Genomic DNA, 21,163 nt, shown 5'->3' with positions numbered 1-21,163 from the left:
AAACCACCTATTTGGCTTTGCAGACCTGTTTTCCTACAAAAAGGATATGTTGATAACGCTACCACAGTATCTCTACTCTACTCTAATTGTTCTGTTGCTCACACCTGTGTTTGTGTTGTTGTTACTAGTACACAGAGTATTCATTGGGTGAAAGGCCCTTTAGGAATAATAGCTTTGTGTAATCTACCATCACATTTGAGCACACTAGAGAGCAAGGTGGCACAACTCTTCTTGTTTTTTTGTCCAAAATGCACCTTTGCAGTGATTATTATTGCACAGTGCAATTTGCTGTACTGGGAGTATTATTATCATTAACATTTATTCATAAGGCGCTAACATATTCCGCAGCGCTGTACAATAAGTGGGTTTCATACATTGGACATACAGAGTAACATGTAAAGCAATCAATAACTGATACAAGAGGTGGAGAGAGTACAGGACTTCCTTACATTTGTTATCACTGCTTGCTGCAAGAGCATTGAGTATGGGTTCTAAATGACTTTCTCTAACAGGTGTCTGTGGGACACAGGGACCATGGGGTATAGAAGGTACCAGCAGGAGGCAGGACACTAGAAGAGGAAGAAGAGAACTAACCCCTCCTCCCTGCTGCTATACCCCCCAGTACTTCCTGCCTTCACCAGTTTTTTTCTAGTGTCCCACAAGGAGACAGGATCATCACCTCACTCTTCAAGTATTTCTTCGGCCAGACTCATCTGGCAACAGGGGTTGTCCTAGAGATCTCCAACAGGAGACACTCTTTTCAGGCTTCCCCCTACGTGGGAAAAGTAACGGACGCTGGGGCACGTAAGTTTTTACAAAAAAACTAGCCCTGCAGATACCCTGCCTCTGAACACAGAGTGCAGAAGCTGCCCAGCGCTTCCCAGTGCCATGGCCCGGCTTAAAACTGCCTCTAACTCAGTAGCCCTGCTCCCTGCAGGCTACCCAGCCCGACCAACCCCCCCCCCTTTTTTTGTACTACTCTGCCTTCTCCATTGTAGCCATGCTCCCAACACAATCCTTACTTAAACCGCTCCCCAGATCCCCCTTAATCAGTACTGCCTGCCTATTCCCTGCCTCTGCCTCCAGCCCTGCTCTCCTCTTACCATCCATCAATGCGGCTCCTCTGTCCCTTCGATTCCCTTGCGTTCGCCATGCGTTCCACCATGCGTTCCACCATGCGTTCCACCTATGCGTTCCACTTCCTGCTCGGCGCGACGTCAGTAATCTTCGCGCCACTCTTCGCGCGCTTCTCCTACACTGCGCTCTCTCTCTCCTCTTCAGACCACACGGCAATCTCGCTCTCCATCCTGAACAGAGCAAGAAAAAAGGGGCAATTCTCGGCAGAGGCTCTGGCAGTAGGGGATCACAGGGACCACGGTTTACCCTCTTATTTTCCTCTATTGCAGGAGTTAGGCGCTGGCTAGAGGGAGAAAGGCATAGAGGGGGTTGGGCAGTCATTGGGGCTGTGTGTGCGTGTGCATTCTTTATGTCTCTGTCTTGCTGGCTATGCATTCTCAGCATTGAACACTCCTCTCACATGATACTCATACTTCATTTTTCTCATAATATCAAGGGGTTTGTTTTCACTGGCATGTACTGACACCATGTACTAGACCTGTACTGGCACTGCATACTAGCTCTGTACTAGCTCTCTGTACTAGCTCCGTACTAGCTCTCTGCATTAGCTCTGCATTGCAATACTCAGACACGGGTTGTTATTACTGACTTGTACTGACACCTTTTCGGCACAGCACTCATACTGCGATTGTACTATTTTACCGCACAGTACCACGCTACTTGTTCTGTTCTGCATTAACTTTTCCTTCCTGCACTAACTCCGGTACTATGGCAGAGGGCAATTCAGGGGGTCCCTTTTCCAGAGGGGCTTCCAGCTCCTCCAAGGTAAAATTCCTGGCCTGCGCCAGGTGCTGTAAACGCCTACCTTCCGGCAGAAAGGAACCATTATGCTCCTCCTGCTCCAAAACTACGGCTGAACCTGCTTCCCAGGCCCAGGACCCTACTCCACCTGTCCAAGCTGCAGAACCCGGGGATGAGCCTACTCCCGCAGAGACCCAAACAGCACAGACACCTACTGTGGCGCCTATCCAGGATCCTCCGTCCTGGGCAGTCTCTCTCTCCACGGGCATCCCCAAACTAGCCGCATGTCTGGACAAGCTCCTGGATAAGCTGGATCGAGAAGACTCAGACCCTCGTCCAAGGCCCCTTAAACGCCATGTCCCCATACACACTGAGGACTACAGTGACTCCGAATCACCTCAACCTTCAGCCGACTGGGACGGACCATCACTAAGTGAGGGCGAAATATCCGATGACGATGACCCTGCTGACGCCGAAGAACCTTCCAGATCTCCGTCAGAAGCTGTAGACTCTCTCATCGCGGCAGTCATCTCCTGTCTAGATCTCAAGACTCCAGAGTCTCAGACTTCAGCACAATCACTTTTCAAACGCCAGAAAAAGCTACTATCCATGTTTCCTACTCATGAACAGCTAGACAACATTATTCAATTGGAATGGGATCAACCTGAGAAGCGCTTTCAAGCCAATAGGAGGTTCCAGCGCTCCTACCCATTTCCACAAGAATCTCTTCACAAGTGGTCCACGCCACCTTCAGTCGATGCACCTGTCTCGCGCCTTTCCAAGAACACTGCCCTTCCGGTCCCCGATGCTTCCTCATTCAAGGACTCCATGGACAAAAAGACGGAAGGCTTCCTCAGAGCCGCGTTCACAGCGGCCGGAGAAAGTCTAAGACCGGTCCTGGCATCAGCATGGGTATCTCGGGCCATCCAGACCTGGTCCGACTCCCTTATCGAGGGAATCAATTCTGGCGCCCCCAGACAGGAATTGGCGACCCTAGCATCCCAAATCAAGGACGCCAACGAGTACCTCTGCGAAGCATCTCTGGATGCGGCTCAAGCCATTAGCCGCACCTCAGCTCTCTCGGTAGCGGCACGTCGTTCCCTATGGCTTAAACTGTGGTCGGCCGACCTCTCTTCCAAAAAGTCCCTAACTTCCATTCCCTTCAAGGGCAAGCTCCTGTTCGGCCCTGAGCTGGACAAAATCATCAGCCAGGCTACCGGGGGAAAGAGCACACTACTCCCACAGCCAAAGAACCGTACCTCCTTTCGTCGAGGACGCTTTTTTCGGGGAAGGCCATCCAGGCCATCATCTGCATCATCATCCAGGGACTTCCAATCTCAGTCCTCCAACAAGCCTAGATTCCAAGGCCGTCCCAAATTTTCCTGGCAAAATAAGAAACCTCGCGGCAAGCCCTCCGACAGGTCCACCACAGCATGACTACCTCCCACAGGACAACACCCCGGTGGGAGGCAGACTTCGCCTATTCCGAGACGAGTGGCTTCGCCTCACTGCCGACCCCTGGGTACACGACATAATCTCCTCAGGTTATCGGCTCGAGTTTGTGTCCAGACCTCCAAACCGTTTTTTCATGTCAAGACTCCCTCCGGATTCAAACAAACGCAACGCCTTCCTCTCCGTCATCCAGGACCTGCTGGACGAAAGAGTGATCGTTCCCGTCCCTTCGGGAGAAAAATATCAAGGTTTCTACTCCAACCTCTTTATCGTTCCAAAGAAGGACGGATCCTTTCGGCCCGTCCTAGACCTGAAGCACCTCAACGCCCTTATTCGTTTCTCTCGCTTCAAGATGGAGTCTCTCCGGTCAGTCATCTCAGCCATGAATCCAAACGAGTTCCTGGTGGCCCTGGACATAAAAGATGCCTACCTACACGTGCCAATTTTCCCTCCCCATTGGAAGTTCTTGCGGTTTGCACTCAAAAACCAACACTTCCAGTTCACCGCACTCCCCTTCGGCCTCACCTCGGCCCCCCGGATATTTACCAAGATCATGTCGGCGGCCGCAGCCTCACTGAGGTCACGAGGGGTCTCCATCACACCATACTTGGACGACCTACTTCTCAAGGCCCCCTCCTTACCAGCAGCCACATCCCAACTCTCCCTGGTCATGCATTCCCTCACCGTCCTGGGATGGAGGATCAACACGGCAAAGTCCAGACTAACACCTTCCCAACGCATGCCCTTCCTAGGCATGGTATTCGACACGGCGCAGCAGAGAGTGTTTCTCCCACTGGAGAAGATTGCCAGGATCCAGAGCCTTGTCCGTCAGCTCCTACGCAACCCCCAACCCTCTGTCCGCCTGGCCATGCAGGTGCTGGGGTCACTGGTGTCCTCCATAGAAGCAGTTCCCTTTGCCCAATTCCACCTAAGGGCCCTACAATGGAACATCCTGGATCAATGGAACCGCAGCTCTCTTTCCCAGCCGATCAACATTCTGCCCAAGACGAGAGTGGCCCTGACCTGGTGGCTCAACCAAGCCCACCTGGAAAAATGACGCTCCCTACATGAACCCCAGTGGCTCATCCTTACCACGGATGCCAGTCTCCAAGGCTGGGGCGCAGTCCTGGGACACCTTACCGCACAGGGAACCTGGACGGCTGCGGAAGCCCGCCTTCCGATCAATATCTTGGAAATCAGGGCGGTACGCCTAGCTCTCTACCATTGGCAGAACCAACTCACAGGGCGCGACATCAAGGTCCAATCGGACAACGCCACCACCGTCGCTTACCTCAATCACCAAGGGGGCACGAGGAGTCGACAGGCCCTCAAAGAGGTCAGCCGCATTCTAACGTGGGCAGAAGCGAGGGAAGTCCGCCTCTCTGCCATCTACATTCCCGGCCTCGAAAACTGGCAAGCCGACTACCTCAGCCGACAACGGATCGATCCAGGGGAATGGGCTCTGAACCCCGGAATATTCCAAGACATCGTAGATCGCTGGGGCCTTCCAGAGGTGGACCTCATGGCCTCCCGTCACAACCGCAAGGTGACACAATTCATGTCCAGATGCCGAGACCCCCTAGCGTTGGCAGCAGACGCCCTAACGACTACGTGGGACTTCGATCTCGCATATGCCTTTCCGCCTCTCCCTCTTCTTCCAAGGGTCATCAGAAAGATCAGATCAGAGCGATGCACAGTCATCCTGATAGCTCCTCATTGGCCCAGAAGAGCATGGTTCACCGAACTGATGGCTCTCAGCAGATCAGAACCGTGGCCGCTACCTCAGACCCCCGATCTACTCGCTCAGGGACCAATCCTTCATCCCAATCCAGCCTTCCTGAATTTGACGGCGTGGAGATTGAGTCGATAGTCCTCAGACGTAAAGGATTCTCCCGTGACGTCATACGCACCATGATGGCAGCCAGAAAACCCGTCTCTTCCAAGACCTACCACCGAGTATGGAAGACCTACAGAGACTGGTGCGAAAACACTGGCCACTCTTTTCAGGACCTATCGGTCCCTCGCCTCCTGTCCTTCCTACAATCAGGTCTGGACAAAGGTCTGTCGCTAGGCTCCCTCAAATCTCAGATCTCCGCACTCTCTGTGCTCTTCCAACAACGTCTAGCCATCCTACCCGACGTCTCCACATTCATCCAAGGGGTAGCACACATTTGCCCTCCCTTCCGGGAACCTCTGCCCCCATGGGATCTCAATCTGGTCCTTTCTACCCTACAAACTCCTCCATTCGAGCCGCTAGCCACCATTCCCCTAGCCTGGCTATCCTGGAAGACCGTATTCCTTCTGGCCATCGCCTCAGCTCGCAGGGTGTCAGAGATCAGCGCACTGTCCAGTCAACCTCCATACCTTATATTCCACGAGGATCGAGCAGTACTACGGACCATTCCATCCTATGTCCCTAAGGTGGTCTCGGCCTTCCACATCAACCAAGATATCACCGTTCCATCATTCTGTCCTAATCCGGCATCACCCAAGGAGGTAGCGCTACACTCCCTCGACCCAGTGAGGGCCCTTAAATTCTACCTACATCGCACCCGAGACTTTCGAGCCACAACCTCTCTATTCGTCCTCCATTCCGGCCATCGGAAAGGACACCAGGCATCCAAGACCACCATATCTCGCTGGATCCGGGAGACCATACGCAGAGCATACATCGCCCGCGGAAAATCTCCTCCCATTCACATCACAGCTCATTCTACCCGGGGCATAGGATCTTCCTGGGCCTTCAGAAACAGAGCTTCAGCCGATCAGGTCTGTAGGGCCGCCACTTGGTCCTCCATTCACTCTTTCACCAAATTCTACCAATTCGAGATCTTCGCAGCATCTGACGCGCACTTCGGTAGAAAAGTGCTCCAGGCGGCAATAAATTAGTCCTCCTATTGACCTACTATCCGCTTCTCCCACCCTGAGAGCAAGGGACAGCTTTGGTATGTCCCCATGGTCCCTGTGTCCCACAGACACCTGTTAGAGAAAAGGAAATTTTGTGATACTCACCGTTAAATCCTTTTCTCTCAGGGTGTCTGTGGGACACAGGGCTTCCCCCCCTGGAAGCGGATAAACCTTCTGAACTTCCTTCTGCCTACATGTACATAGTTTTCAAGTTGACTGTTACCTTGTGGTTCTTTGTGACAAAACTGGTGAAGGCAGGAAGTACTGGGGGGTATAGCAGCAGGGAGGAGGGGTTAGTTCTCTTCTTCCTCTTCTAGTGTCCTGCCTCCTGCTGGTACCTTCTATACCCCATGGTCCCTGTGTCCCACAGACACCCTGAGAGAAAAGGATTTAACGGTGAGTATCACAAAATTTCCTTTTTCCACTTCTTACCACTTCATTACTTGAACCTCTGTTCATAGTAAATGTACCCTGGTCAGGCACTGCAGAAGATGAATGCTCAGGAGATTAAATTTTCTTCTACTTCAAGTGAATGTGAAACTGGAATATAAATAGCAGAGGTCTAAATAGAAAGATAATAGCAAACAACAATAATAACTCAGTAATAGTTTTCTGTCTGCCAGGGTCTGTAATCCCTATTTGAAAGTTGGGAATAGGCAGGAAAATAATTAAAAAATTATTTTTAAAAATCAAGACCTGTTGAAGAATAGGCCATTTTATAACACACTAAGGGGCGTATATATTTACATTTGAGACCGTCATCACAGGTGATGCTGCCCATAGCAACCAATCAGCAATTACATTTGAATGGTCACCTACAAGTTAGAAAACAAAAGCAAAGATCTGATTGCTTGCTATGGGCAACTACACCTTTAAGACCTATTATGCTACCCTCGGTTGCAATGGGTTACTGCACTTTTGCAAAATTTCTGGCTTTCATTACATATGGAGTTTAGTCTGTTGTTAATTAGCACAATTAATTTTCATGAAGGAGGTTGGTTACAAATACACTTAGGTATCTTCTTTTATTATCCTAACTATTGAAGTTTTGTAAAAGGCGGTTTGTTACTGCACTGGTTACATTTGTATCATTGTGGCCTCATAATTACAAGCAGGAGATTGATTTTCCAGAAAATGTGTATTATTTTCTGTGTGGGTTTACATCCTCTGTAACACTTTACAGTGAGATAAGGAATTTTGTCACAATACTAACAATTGATAGTAAGATTAAAAAAAAAAAAAAAAAATAATTAAAACCATTATTACGCCCCCAAATATATGACAAAAACCTGCCTCTGTTTTTTAACCTATGCGATTATAGTTTTTATACTTTTGCTGCTGCCCTTGTTTTTTCATTTATAGAACTATGGAATAATTCTGAAACTTTATACAATGTATATGGACGTATCTAATTGGGGTTGAGATATACCTTACCTTATGTGGGCTCTGGAAGTACATATATTAACAAGCGTGGACACCAATGATGGGTTGTATTACAACTGAAATTTAAAGATACAAATGGAATATTCTCCTTTACAGAGAATGTTTAAAATACTAGTTGGACTTTCTGAAGTAGGGCTTTAATGCAGTAAAGGACATAGGAATCCCAAATAAATATTTTGTTTCAGTGGCAACTTAATCACCCTTTGCAAGACTCACATCATGAAGACATGGAGAGTTAGTTATTAGGGCAATTCCGAGGGTTCAAAACTCCTATCATTCAGAAGTGGGACTGCAAAGATGCAGTGCTGTTACCTAATGTAACACTGGATGGCAGTGTTGGGTTGTTTTTTTGAGTTGCTTTCACAACCAGTTTTAGGATTTTATTAAATTTGATATTTGAATGCACCTGTAGGAAGGACTAGATTTTCACAGGTACGGTGGGGGGATCACCATGGGCATTAATAGTATTTATGAAATAAACAAAATAGTCCTTCCCTGAAGCACTACAAACCACACTGCCTTTAAGAAGATTAGCCTCTATAAAACTACAGCAGCTTCACTTTTTAATTTTAAAGATCATTCCAAAAATCTTGTCTTAAAGGGTGAGTCCTGAAATATTTAACCCCTATTGAACTGTCTGTACACAGAGTGGTTTCTTGGAATTTACACAGAAAGCACAATTCATTGCATAGTTACTGTCTACAACACTCTGTATGTTAAACAATTTATTTAAGGGTGCGGTGCTGATAGTGGGGTAATAGAGGGGTGGGGAGAAGTAGTGCTTAGTCACTTGGGGTTACCCAGTGCTAAACTGTGCCGCACCTTCATTATATTTTAGTCCAAGCCTTCCTGGCTTCTGACCCTGCCTCAAACCCTCACGTGTTCTTCTACTGAGATTCCTTATCTCTCCTGTGTATGCTGTATCATGGAACTGGGAAGTGCTCACACATGTATTTTTAATTAAATGTTCTATGCAGGAAACCCACAAATATAAACATTAGAGGACATTTGCCATCTCTCTCTCTCTCTCTCTGTATATTGAATTGGAGTGTTAAAGGGAAGTATTTTTTTAAATTTTAATTATTTGCTTAAAATTCTATGGGAAACAGTCTTTTCATATACTGTATCTTTCTGGACAAGGGGTTTTTGGATAATGGATCCCATACCTGAGTTATAAGAATAGTGTTTAACAGGGTCATCGAGCCAAGAGCTCTGTGAAATCCTTTGTATTACATTGTTGTGTTATGACAAATATGGCACCTAAACATGTGGTATAGTGAATGGCTGGCCCTCTACAAGCTGAGAGTTGAACTGCTAACAAATATTGTCCTCCTGCAGGATCTTAATACAGTATGCTATTAGTATTATTCTGTGGGCAAACTGGGACTAAAACTCTCTCACTACATTTTAGGACATGTCTCATAAGATGCTGTCATCTGGAGAATGTACGCCTGAGGATCTCTGCTTCTCTCTACAGGTTAGAGCCCAACACTGCAGACAAATGCTTTGCGTTCTGGCTATGGCAATGTGTTGCATATCTGTACATAACAGTTGTTCATTTTTTGTAGGAGACCCTTTTCTCTATGCTGGTAGAAATTACAGAGCGGGCCATGGCACATTGTGGGTCACAGGAAGTGCTGATAGTGGGAGGCGTTGGATGTAAGTGACATATTTCTGGGGCCTCTTGAATTCATACTAAAATACAAGGGACTGTGGGATATAGCTTCCACCTGTAGGAGGCAGGATCTGAGGAAACAAGAAAATCCCTTCCCTTTCTAGCTATACCCTCAATTAGTGTCAGGAAATTAGGATAAGGGGCAGGTCTTTCCCTGCATCTAGAACTTGTCAGGATTAGCCTGAACACCTGGGTGTTTTGTCCTGGGGCCTACACTGAGCAGGGTGCCTCAGAGGCTACCCCCTGCCTTGGTATTCCCTTTGGGGTCACCTAGACACTTGTGTGGGGGCCACCTAGCAACTCCTGACCTCACTGAGGTTCCAGACTGCTAGGAAGAGCTGGAAGAGCTGCACCACTCAGTTGGAAGCTACAGGGGACTACTGGAAGGAGTGACCTTCCTTATAAGTGTGTTTGAGCTGAGCTCAGGAGAGTTGGTTGGGAGAAAAAAATTGAAGCAGACAGCTAGAGCTGAGTTTCTATGGGAACCAGCAATGCCATCTCTTCACTGGCTGCTAGACTGGAAGGCGTGTTTAGTAATCTGAGCTTAGAACAACTGAGCATGCCCACAAGCCAACAGCCAAAGCAAATTCCTGAGGGAGGGGGCTGAGTGGGTTACAGGAGGAGAAGCAAATCTAAGTGATTAAGGGGATGTTGCAGCCTTACTATTAACCTCTGGACAACCAGAGTGGCAGGTATTGAAAGATTTCAAAGAGGCTGTTCACTGATTACATTTTTGTGTGTGGGGTTTACATGTCCTTTAAGGTGTCCAGACAAGCTATAATTATGATCTTTCCCACAAACACAGAGAATCAGCCAGGCAACTGTGTAAAGCTGCCACTTGGTCCTCCATCCATTTCTTTGTCAGATTCTACAAATTAGGCAGCTTTGATATGTACCCACAGTCCCTGTGTCCCCAAAGCTCTTGTGTGAGGGGACATAAGGACTGTGGGGCATAGTTTCTACCTGTAGGAAGCAGGACACTAGGAAACAGGAAAAAAGCCCCTCCCTCTTTAACTGTACACCCAACTCAGATAACTAAGGAAAAAAAGCAAAACTATGTATGTATGTACAGTTAACCATGCAACTATATAACATGGCAGAACGTAGCAGAGGTTTTCTCTTCTGTGCGAGGGTTATCTCCTTTTTATGGCTGATTCAGTTTTGAAAGTATAACGATTTGGACAAAACTATCTAGTATAGCTATTCCCGTGGATTGCATATTGCAGCAAAGTCTGTTTCCCTTACAAGCTGTAGGACTAGTGTTCATAGTACATTCGCACTGCATAGCATTTAGCTACACAACATACCCCAAACATTAATCAGTCAATATGACGTAGTATGACAAAAAGACTGAACAAAGGTTGCAGTATTCCTTTAGGGCCGTGACAGACGGGGAGATTAGTTGCCGCGCGACAAATTGCGCCACGTATGCCATCCCACCGGCGATTTACATTCTAGCCGGTGGAATGGCATTTCGGGGAGATTAGTCGGCATGCGACTAGTCTGTGACAGCCCTTAGGCTACACATATTTGTCTTTCTGCTTTAGATTTCAGACTATGCTCTGGATAAGTTTCACAGGATTTATTTATTATGACACAAGGATAGTATCGAGCAGTACTGCTGTAGTAGCCTGAGACATAATGTGCAGCTGTGTTTTATTTTCCCAGCTAAACTGAGAACTGTCCACCAAGCACTTAGCCCTCTTTTCAACCAGGAGACACCACTTCTGTTGCACAGTATAAAAACAACCAAGATGGAGAATTTGTAGTGGGGTTGGCAATGTTCATATGAGAACAGTAGGATGCAGAAAGGGTGCACTTTGAAAATATAATATCCCCTGCTGAATGTCATTACTCCTAGCACTTTTTTTAAAAAATGTGTTCTTCAGGTAATGTCCGTTTACAGGAAATGATGGGAGTGATGTGTCAGGAACGTGGAGCTAAGCTTTTTGCAACAGATGAAAGGTAAGTACCCTTATCCCCATCTTAGTAACTAAACTTCATGGTTTTTCCTCATCACTATTTTATAGAAAAGTCACAGAAATAGAACACATGTGGGGCTTATTTGCATTGATAGGCTCAAACATAGGCTCTGAATTGAACCCATTAAAATGACTTTCATAACATACTTGTATTTTTTCCTGTATCTAATTCTCCTTTTGCATCTGTGCCTATTAACTTAATATTGCAGTTAAATCACATGCAGTTGCACATATGTGCAGTTTGAAGACTTGCATTTTAGGTTTAAAAAAAAAAACATGGTAAAGTGTGCTGATAATTATGCATTCTTAGTAAGTGAGCCATAGGGTAGTGTCTCTTTGTAAAGCATTAAACACTCACTTTTTCCCACTAAAACTTATTAAACAGGGGACTCTTTCATTTAAAAGTAAATATACTGTTGTTGGGAGACAAGTCCCTGCTATTTTTATAGCGAACTAGGCTGCCAACAATGGTATAGTTTTCCTTAATGAAGGCTTGTAGGCTTCTTAGTCAACCATTTTAGCATGTGTTTTTTTATCTTGTAGGTTCTGCATAGATAATGGAGCTATGATTGCACAAGCTGGATGGGAGATGTTTCGCTCAGGACAAGTAACCAATCTGCAGGATTCATGGATAACCCAAAGGTTTTTTATTTGAATGACATCTTATTTCACAGCATTGCTCTAACTGCAGTCATTTCCTAGCAGATTGCAGTAGTGCTGAATGTAATACCACTGTGCTTATATCATACTTCTCTTCCCTACAGGTACCGCACTGATGAGGTTGAAGTGACATGGAGAGATTAAGGTTTTCCCCTCTAGGATTCAGAGCACCCTTAACCTGGAGATCACTGGATAGAAAACACTTCTGTGTGATGTACTCTGTTCAGGTGTAAAATCAAACTTACTCTTCTCAAGGACCAACCTGATTAGTAGAGTTCTACAGCACATTCTAATAGTGTTGCACTGAACAGCAAGAAACACTTAAAGTATATCTAAAAACTGCTTTAGCAGAGTTTTTCCACAGGCCAAGTTTATATTAAAGTTTTAAAACAAGAACACAATTTAAGTTTGGAATGAGACTGTTTATTTACATCACATTGATCAAAAATGTATAGAATTGTATTCCCATCTGTGTAACACAGGGCAGTCTGTCGGTTTATAATCACATATCATCACACTTTATCAACCCAGGTGGCATGTGAATCACCCCTTTTGCTGCCAGAGATATTTCTGCTGCTAGGTACCCTGGCAAAAATAACCAGGAGCTTGCTGGGTACTGTCCCTTTGGTTACAGTTGACATCATGAGTTTTGTTACTTGAACCCTTAACATCCTAGGCAAGGGTTTGTAATGGTTTGATAGGAGGTAAGAATATTGATTTGGGTGACAGTGAGGATATTCAACAGCTGATAATAATATGACCAATAATATTATTGGGGTAGGGTGTATGACCCCCCACCACTCATCGGTCATTCCTCCTAGGCATCAAGGCATTAAACAATAATGAGCTGTAATGTAAACTGTTTGCTGACACTCCATGTTACCTACAAAATTATTTACTAACTACCTTTCCAGAACGCATTGCCATTGTGCATATTCCATTATAATACACAAGAGCCATAAATATCTTGTAAATTATATCCATATAAACAGTGCTTAGTGATGCAATTTCTATCACATCATTCACTATAACTCGAAGTACTATAATAAATAATGCACCTCTGTGCCAAAATATGAAGCTATTAGAAGTCACCTCTGAGTTCCATGACTTGTATAAAAATGTTAATATGCTGGTGGAACTCCTTGTTGACTTATAATACCCTTATATTTTACAAGAGGGTACATTATTAACTATATCTTTCCATCACAATCTAGAGGACCATTAATGAGGCCCTCTCAGATGACTCTTGCCCTTCTGATATCATAGCAACAATACTTAACACTGCCCAGTCTTGGGATGTTTCCAACCATTTTTTCACTGAATAGGAAACTGTAGGATTAATAGATACGTTATTCTATTTTATATAAAAGCTTCTTTTAAAGCTGATAAACTGAGTGCACCCTTTATGCAGAGAAATAAATATGGCAGAGAAGGTGATGACTCTCAGAATCAGTCGTATATTTTGACTAGGTTCATTATAAAAGCTAAATGTTAACTTGAACAACAGTTCTTTTTAGTGTTATTTTACCCTTTTATTTTCGATTCCCCGGATAGCAAAATACACACAAATCACTAAATTTGTTCTGAGTGGCTTCATTAGGATCACTATGGAATCTGTAAAAGGGGCATGGGCCTGCGCTATGTGTGTACCGCACTATATATTTACCGACAAAGGAGGCTAGGAACAATGTTTTTGCCAATATTCTGGAAGAAAGCTGGAGGCAAGAAAAATTTTAAAAAGTTTATAATCCACTACAACCAAAGTACAATTTGCAAGAGGCACACCAGCAATCTGGGAGAAAATTCATTAACAATTATATACAACTAATGCAATTCTGTACAGCTGCATACACATAAAAACAGGTTGGACCCAGTTTGCTCCCTGCAGTTAAATAATAGTGTTGACATGAACTCATCCTAGTGAGCAACTGGTACACATACAAATGCTCCATATACATTTAAATACTAATTCTTTTCTGGAAGCATCTCTCTAGCAAAAGGCATACTTCGTATTAAATGGTATAAGGAACAAACATCACACATGTAGTAAGCTCATGTCCTACTGGCATTGTTGCTAATGGGAAGTTTATGGCTCACTGTACTCAAACACAGAATGACTTGAGCATTTTCAAGCAATGGCTGCTCCTGTGAACCACTGAGCACTTCTCTCTGCTGACAATGGAAAAAGATCATCAGTATTCCCTGGTGATGTCTGTGGCCTATGTTTAGCTAGCCATAAATAAACAAGCTTTTATGCACCTTTACAGCTGCTGGCCAAATAAAAATCCCAGCAGCCGCTGCAGATCACACGCAAGCTGAAGGTTTATTCACAAAAGCTGAGCCACAGCTGATGCAACTTGAAATGCACCCCTATAGTTTGTTCAAACTGCTTTAAGTTTCAATAACATTGAGCTGACAGAAGCCCAAGGAAAATAGGGGTATATGTACATACAAAGACACATGTTCAAGATGCAGGCCATTCTTACATGGGCCACATACACCTTGACAGAACAGCTGTAAACATTATGAAGGTGGCCAGCCCAACATATAGAAAACACCAATCTGCTTGAATGTCTTCATAGGACATTCACCCCATTTATTATGTAAGATGTACTGGACAGAAGAATATCTTATCATTGATGCCAAAGTGAAGATAGCGCCAATCCTAAAATGCAACATTTTTCTGTCTTGTAAATCTCTGTAAAATGATGGTCTCTTATATGGGCCACACAGTGGACAAACAAAATAGCAAAATAAAGGTACAATCACCTCTGTGTATGTAACCTAAATAACCAGTAAACCATATTATACCTGTGCTGCTTTTCTACTTGATGGCAGTTAAACACAAAGCAACACTGAAGCCTCAGTTTTTCTGCTGAAGCTTATTTGTGCCTAGTTCATACTAGCAGCATAACTACAAGGCACCGCCCCCCTTGCAAAACAATTCTTTGATGGCCCACTCTCCTGCTCCCCAACCCGGCCCCCCCACTCCCCACCCCGTTCATGTCCTTTGCTAAGTCTTAGGCAGGAGAGTAACAGATTTACAGAAACCAGACCCTATAGTCTGGGACCTTCCCTGTGACCGCAGGATCTGCTTCCTCTATAGTTACATCACTGGTTCATACTAATTTGGGTATCTTTTAAGCTGCAATAAATATGGATAGCGCCCACAATTTAAGCAAAAGCAACATTAACCTCCTACTTCAACAATGCATCTCCATGTAGAGGTTCTGTGGCTCTTCCCTTCTGATAGATATGTAGATATTTTAATGTATACCAAGCCATTTCATTTGAAATTGTTGATCTGAACCTCATCTTTTATGTCTGCAAATTAGCCAGTCACTATGCAATAAAGCAGCAAGTGCTAGGACTGAGGGGGGGGTTAATTCAGGGAGCTTACTAAAAAAAAAAATCATGGCACTGTTCAAGGAGCAAGTTGGCATTACTGTATATTGTCCAAGACATAGCAAACAGAAGGAAAACAATCCACGGGAATATGCAGCCTTTCATTAATATGATTAAAGGAATGTACATTTTAGGGTTATTACCATTGCACTCAAAAATTAAAATGCAACAGGAATCTGAGTTTGGGGTTGGTCAGAAACATCGCTATACCACTTTTCCAGCAGCACCTATATGCAGAACCACATTGCTATACATTTTCAGAGGGTGGGATAATTATTTTACTAACAGGAACAAGAAACAGGCCCCTCTTATGTCAGAAGGAATTTGAGTGCTGTCTCCCCTTGGTCAGGCTGTAGAAGAAAGGCTTTCTTTTTACAGTCACCACAGCAAAGCCTTTATCTCAACCAAAAAAAATAAGGTTAAAAAAAAAACAAAAACAATTTTCATCTTGCCAACCTGCCTGCAAGTCAGCCTTACAGGTAGGTGCTCTGATTTTGAATTAATTCACTAAATTTAGACTCACACTCCCCTATATGAGATTTCTTAAAGTAAACAATGTCTGGGATTTGCTACATAAAGCAAAACACTTTCATTTCTACAAGCTGGTGCTGTAGTGTCTCTACAAGCTTCAGAATTTCAGTAGTGTATACAAGGAAAACCATTTGGCGCTAGAGCCCTGTAGTGGGACAGAACAGAGACGTGGGTGGTTTAGGACTGTGGAACGATAATCATAACTGCTTTAAAATGCAGCAAGGATTTACCCCCCTTGTTGTGAGCAAGTGCTCTCTCTCCATCCTGTGCCTTCAAGCGATTACTTGTTATCCTTGCCATGTTGGGGAAGCTGAATGAGGAAGGTCTTATGTTCATGAGAAGCTTTGGACAGGGTGACTGACTCGCATACAAGCCCAGTAGATACCGCGACCAAGACATGCCAGAGCTAGGAGAAGCACAATTGCCCAGGAGGCATAGATGCCACCATATTTGTATGCCAAAGTCCACGTTCCCCCCTGAGAAATAGAATGAAATATTAGATTATGTGCATACACAATGAGACTGTACACAAGAAAACAACATTCATATTTAGGACAGTATCTCTTAATTCAAAAACAGACCCACTGAAGCTGCCTTCTGAGCTGGGGCATGATGGGGGCCTTGCTTTATACTAAGATTGTCAGATTGTTTGAAAAATGTTGGTGGGATGAAAATATTGCATTTAAATCAAATGCAACCTGTGTCCCTTCTAGCTCAATTCCCTAAAAGTTTTACATGATTACATAGCTCTACACTTGCACACATAGATTACATGGGGTTCACACTTTTAATGATACAAATATCATATATAAAATATCAAATATCAAAATATCACTCTGCTATCTAAATTTAATAAAGAGTTTGCCATTTCTGGGAGTTGATAGTTATTAACTATCATAACACATATAAAAGTGAATTCTTAACTAGAAATAATTAGTTTAAAAACAGTTTGTATTTATGCTTTAATGGAACTATTCTTGCAACAGTTTGGCTGAAAAAAAAAAAAAAAGATCCATTGCTTTTCGCCTTGATTTCTCCTTTTAGATACACAAATTACTTCCCCTACATTTAAGCATTATCTCTGTAATGCAGAAAAATTGCTTTGCCCATACAAGCAAGAAATGGAGAAACTTACAACAAGTCCTGCAGCAGCCAGAGCCAGCAAAACTCCTAACAAGAAACAACAGAAACATCTCTTTCGTGGATACCGCATTCCAATTGATGAACTGAAAAAGAAACAAATAAGATAAAATTTCCCATGGGCTAAACCAGTATGGCTCCAGGTAATCAACCTCCTTCTAGATACTTACACCTTACGGCAGTGTGGGCAGCGAGCTAAGGTTCGATCTGTAAATTCTGTCCACTAAGACAAAAAGAAAAAAATATTGTTTTAATGCAGATAATGGAAAATGTTTTAATCATTTAGAACTTATTTTAAACTTGCAAAATGGATTTAGGGTAGCTAAGAATGTATATGGAACATACAGAGGATATAGGACTATTAGCATTATCTACATGGAATTTAGCAATATAAGCAAAGGCTTTACAAACATGCCTTTATTTATGTGTAAACCTGTTTGATGTGACTAAACCTGCTAGCTGCAGTAAAGTCTTAAAGGAACAGTAACACCAAAAAATGAAAGTGTATAAAACTAACTAAAATATAATGTGCTGCTGCCCGGCACTTGTAAAAGTTGTGTGTTTACTTCAGAAAGTCTACTATAATTTATATAAATAAGCTGCTATGTAGCCATGGGGGCAGCCATTCAAAGGAGAAAAGGCACAGGCACATAGCAGATAACAGATAAAACACTATTGTATTCTACAGAACTTATCTGTTATCTGCTATGTAACCTGTGCCTTTTCTCCTTTTTTCCAGCTTGAATGGCTGCCCCCATGGCTACACAGCAGCTTATTATATAAATTATAGTAGTGTTACTGTAGCAAACACACCAGTTTTACCAGTGCAGGGCAACAGTGCATTATATTTTTATTACTTTAAAGCTCTTTTATTTTTTGGTGTTACTGTTCCTTTAACAATGGATTTCCATTGCCCTTTGTGATACTTCTGGTTACCCAAACAGCATTTCAGCAGAATCAACCAATAATAGAGGATCTGTCAGAAAAGTCATCTACTTTGGATGCTGTAAGGACATCTACAAAATAAGACAGGGCTTTCAATCTAGCTCCACTATCAGGGATACAAGTGTACGTATATAACCATTTATTGATCTAGTGAACAGATCTCAGGTAACAGAGGATGGACAAAGGAAAGTTGACACTAAATTAACTAAATTCAGAAATATATAAATGGCCACAGTACCAGAAAATTGTTCTTGCAATGTCCACAGATGACTCTCACACCAACTGGCTGTGGTTCCGGACTCAGAGGACCAGCGTGTACAGGACCAAGATTTATAATTCTCTTACTGTGAAAAAAAATGTAGCACACAGTCTTACCTATCAATATGCATTTATATGCCCAACCACCAAACAAAAATTTAACCTACTGAAAGAAATTGTCATTCTACAACAACTTTACAATATACACTTATTAAAAGCTCCAAGTGGTTGCAAAGGAATTTGACATTGGAAGCAAAATTGTCTGTATCTTGACTTTCATAAAGCTTCTTCCCTTTCCCATGCTCCTTGGTACCTACCAATAAGGTCTGGGGCAAGCTATCCTCTGGGAAGTCACTTTACAAATCAGAAGACAGTTGCAGGGGCAGCGAACATATTTCTTTCCTTGAGGGGCATTTTTTATTGGCTGCAAAAGACAAAAAAATTAAGCAAGCCATTTATGTCTCTGTGTCTCAATACATCATCTATCCTTTGCACAGTTAACTGTTCACTTGGTTTGCCTTACCGTAGCCTCATTGCAGACCCCACACTTAACCACATGTTGGTGCATTTTTCCTTCCACATTAATAAGTGACTGGCAGACTCTGCAAGTGATCATGGGTGCAGAGCCGCTTTCTGGACTTGTCAAAGGGGAGTATGGAGGAGGGTCTTCTCCTGCAATAACTGAACCATGAGCAGCTGGGAACTCTGGGAAACCTGCATTGGGGAAACAAAAGATTACAAAATAAACAGACGGAACATTCAAAGTAAAATGACAAAAGTAAAATTCTACAACCAAGTTGTATATAAAATAGAAAGCACTGGCCAAACAAGACATTGGAGGAACTTAGTACAAAAATGTATACAGCATTATGTTCCCCTATACAAAACAAAATCCATCTTTTAACCTGAAATGGCCACTAAAACTAACCAGGCCAATGCACAATGGTAATTTCCCCTCCAACATGTTCTTTTTACTCAGCTTTATACATACAATAAATATTGACATGAAATAACACAGAATGACTTTCTCTATCTTTATTTCCATCAGTAGTGGTCAAAGTTCACTGCAAGATAAGCATTTAAAAATATATTTCCGTATTCAGGCAGCCTTCAGTCAAAAGCCTCTTGCTTAAGGTGCCCTTAGTCTCAAAACTGTTTGTTGGGCTGGGCTTTGCTGGGACAAATGCAGCCCAGTGCTGACATAAAGATGGCACAAAGAATTTTGTACATTGTGGGGAAAAAAAAGTACTTTTCACATTGCACCTTGTTGCATGTACAGTACAGTGTCTCTGTCAGATCACTGCCAAGGACATGTTTTAGGAGGTTCAAAATTCAGATTTCATCACCCAAAAGCCCAGCTGTGAGCAGACAGTGGCACAGAGTGTTCCCTATGCCAAAGACCTCTAAGTGGCTTATCATTGCATTATTCACCTCTCTACAGAGTTGCTGAAAATAAAAGTTGCCTTTGGTAAGTTCCTGGTGACTGCTTTCCAACACTATGCTGTAAAGCCCAAGACTCTCAGCTCTATGCACGGTAGGATGCTAGCCACTCAGCAGCTAGGCAGACCTGACAGAGAACTGCAGTTAATATTGCCCTGTATGACTGACCTAGGTCCAAACGAATGAATTTACCAGATATCACCCACTTTAGGTGGGCATTTTGGGAGAAAAGTCCGCTCGTTTGGCGACCTCCCCAAATGAGTGGATCTCAACATGTATGGCCACCTTAAGATCTGTAACCCCTTAGCTACCTTCTTGGACCCCACACCTTAGGATCAGGTTAGTCCACAGAATAAGCTAAGTATTGGAGCCTGATGAGACTGTCTTTCTAAAGGTACACTCTGCAGGACACAACCTTTCATACATTACAAATAACATGTTTGGAAGGCAATTTACAGCCTTCTGTACCTACACCATATATGAACAGATGTATGCTACCTAATGAAAGTATATATCAGAAGTAGGCCATACAAGTTTCTATGCATGCTTGTAAAGCTCCTGGCTTCTGTTATATTGTTTAAAAAGTCAAAACTGCCATGCCACTGAGTAGAAACAGACAGAGGTCCTGCTTTGAATAGGTTTTAAGTAATGAATGTGTACTGGAAAGTTGCTCCGAATGGCATCTTTCATTTGACAAAATACAATTTTAATGTAATCACAAATACAACAGATACTTTATGAGTAAGAGAAACATCATTCCTAAACGAAAAAAAATGCCCTAGCAGCAGATATATTTCCTCTAGAACATGTAAATTATTTCTGTAAAACCACAGCACACAGCCAGGCTCAGCAGCCCGCTACTTCCGATAAAATGCTGATACATTATTATCTCTATTCAGTACACAGACACCTATGTAAGGCACATTTACTGCTCCTGTAGCCTTATGCCGGAGGTAATCAGCTTGAAAAAGGAACTAGAATGTTCTGAAAGCTTGCTATGATTATCTTAGTTAGCCAATAAAGGTATCACCTTTATACCACTTTTGTTATTTTTTATTTCAAAAGGGTTACCCTGTAGCCTTATACCCACATCCCCAGGCCTCCAATCACATTCCACACGCTGTAGCCCCGCCCCCAATAAGGCTGACTCGCCTGCTAAATATGTAATAAAGCTAAGTCAAACATAGGGCTCTGTCTCATGAATAAATGATCACTGGGCGGCGCACCCACCTTGCGGCTTGTTATTAGAGGTGGGGCCAGGGCCACCATACGGAGGAGCAGTAGGGAGCACAGTCCCCGGGGAAGGGGCCCCGGGACCCATCGCTGCTCCAATGCCTCCTCCATCACCAAGGTCCGACAGAAGCGGGGAGCGCTCTCCATCCGCCATATCCAGCGCTCCCGCTGAGCACCGGCGACTCCGATTCTTCTGCTGCTTTCTCCTGTCTGC

General features: G+C 43.6%; 3 protein-coding genes across 5 annotated transcripts in view; 2 read left to right on the top strand and 1 right to left on the bottom strand.

Annotated features, from left to right (window-relative positions):
- Positions 1-12,398, top strand: part of osgep (O-sialoglycoprotein endopeptidase) — a 21,115-nt gene extending 8,717 nt beyond the window's left edge. For 2 of the 3 annotated variants that reach the window (XM_012961998.3, XM_012961997.3), the window contains exons 8-12: positions 9,092-9,157; positions 9,249-9,339; positions 11,245-11,320; positions 11,881-11,979; positions 12,102-12,398. In XM_012961998.3, coding sequence (XP_012817452.2) covers positions 9,092-9,157; positions 9,249-9,339; positions 11,245-11,320; positions 11,881-11,979; positions 12,102-12,141 — 372 coding nt within the window. In that variant the 3' untranslated portion in view covers positions 12,142-12,398. 3 annotated transcript variants of the gene reach the window in all.
- On the top strand, positions 3,316-6,526 carry LOC116406738. Its single transcript, XM_031891506.1, has 2 exons — positions 3,316-5,963; positions 6,015-6,526. Exons 1-2 carry the CDS (start codon positions 4,786-4,788, stop codon positions 6,217-6,219), a joined length of 1,383 nt encoding a protein of 460 aa, XP_031747366.1. The 5' UTR covers positions 3,316-4,785; the 3' UTR covers positions 6,220-6,526.
- pip4p1 (phosphatidylinositol-4,5-bisphosphate 4-phosphatase 1) lies at positions 12,399-21,163 on the bottom strand. Its single transcript, NM_001130375.1, has 7 exons — positions 20,947-21,163; positions 18,800-18,990; positions 18,594-18,700; positions 18,257-18,362; positions 17,244-17,296; positions 17,069-17,159; positions 12,399-16,409 (listed from the first exon to the last, which is right to left on the bottom strand). Exons 1-7 carry the CDS (start codon positions 21,101-21,103, stop codon positions 16,266-16,268), a joined length of 849 nt encoding a protein of 282 aa, NP_001123847.1. The 5' UTR covers positions 21,104-21,163; the 3' UTR covers positions 12,399-16,265.

The sequence above is a fragment of the Xenopus tropicalis genome, chromosome 1 (genome assembly GCF_000004195.4).
Source record: "Xenopus tropicalis strain Nigerian chromosome 1, UCB_Xtro_10.0, whole genome shotgun sequence".
Classification (NCBI taxonomy): domain Eukaryota; kingdom Metazoa; phylum Chordata; class Amphibia; order Anura; family Pipidae; genus Xenopus; species Xenopus tropicalis.
The sequence above is the reverse complement of the archived record's forward strand: the minus strand, read 5'-3'. Positions and strand labels throughout refer to the sequence as shown.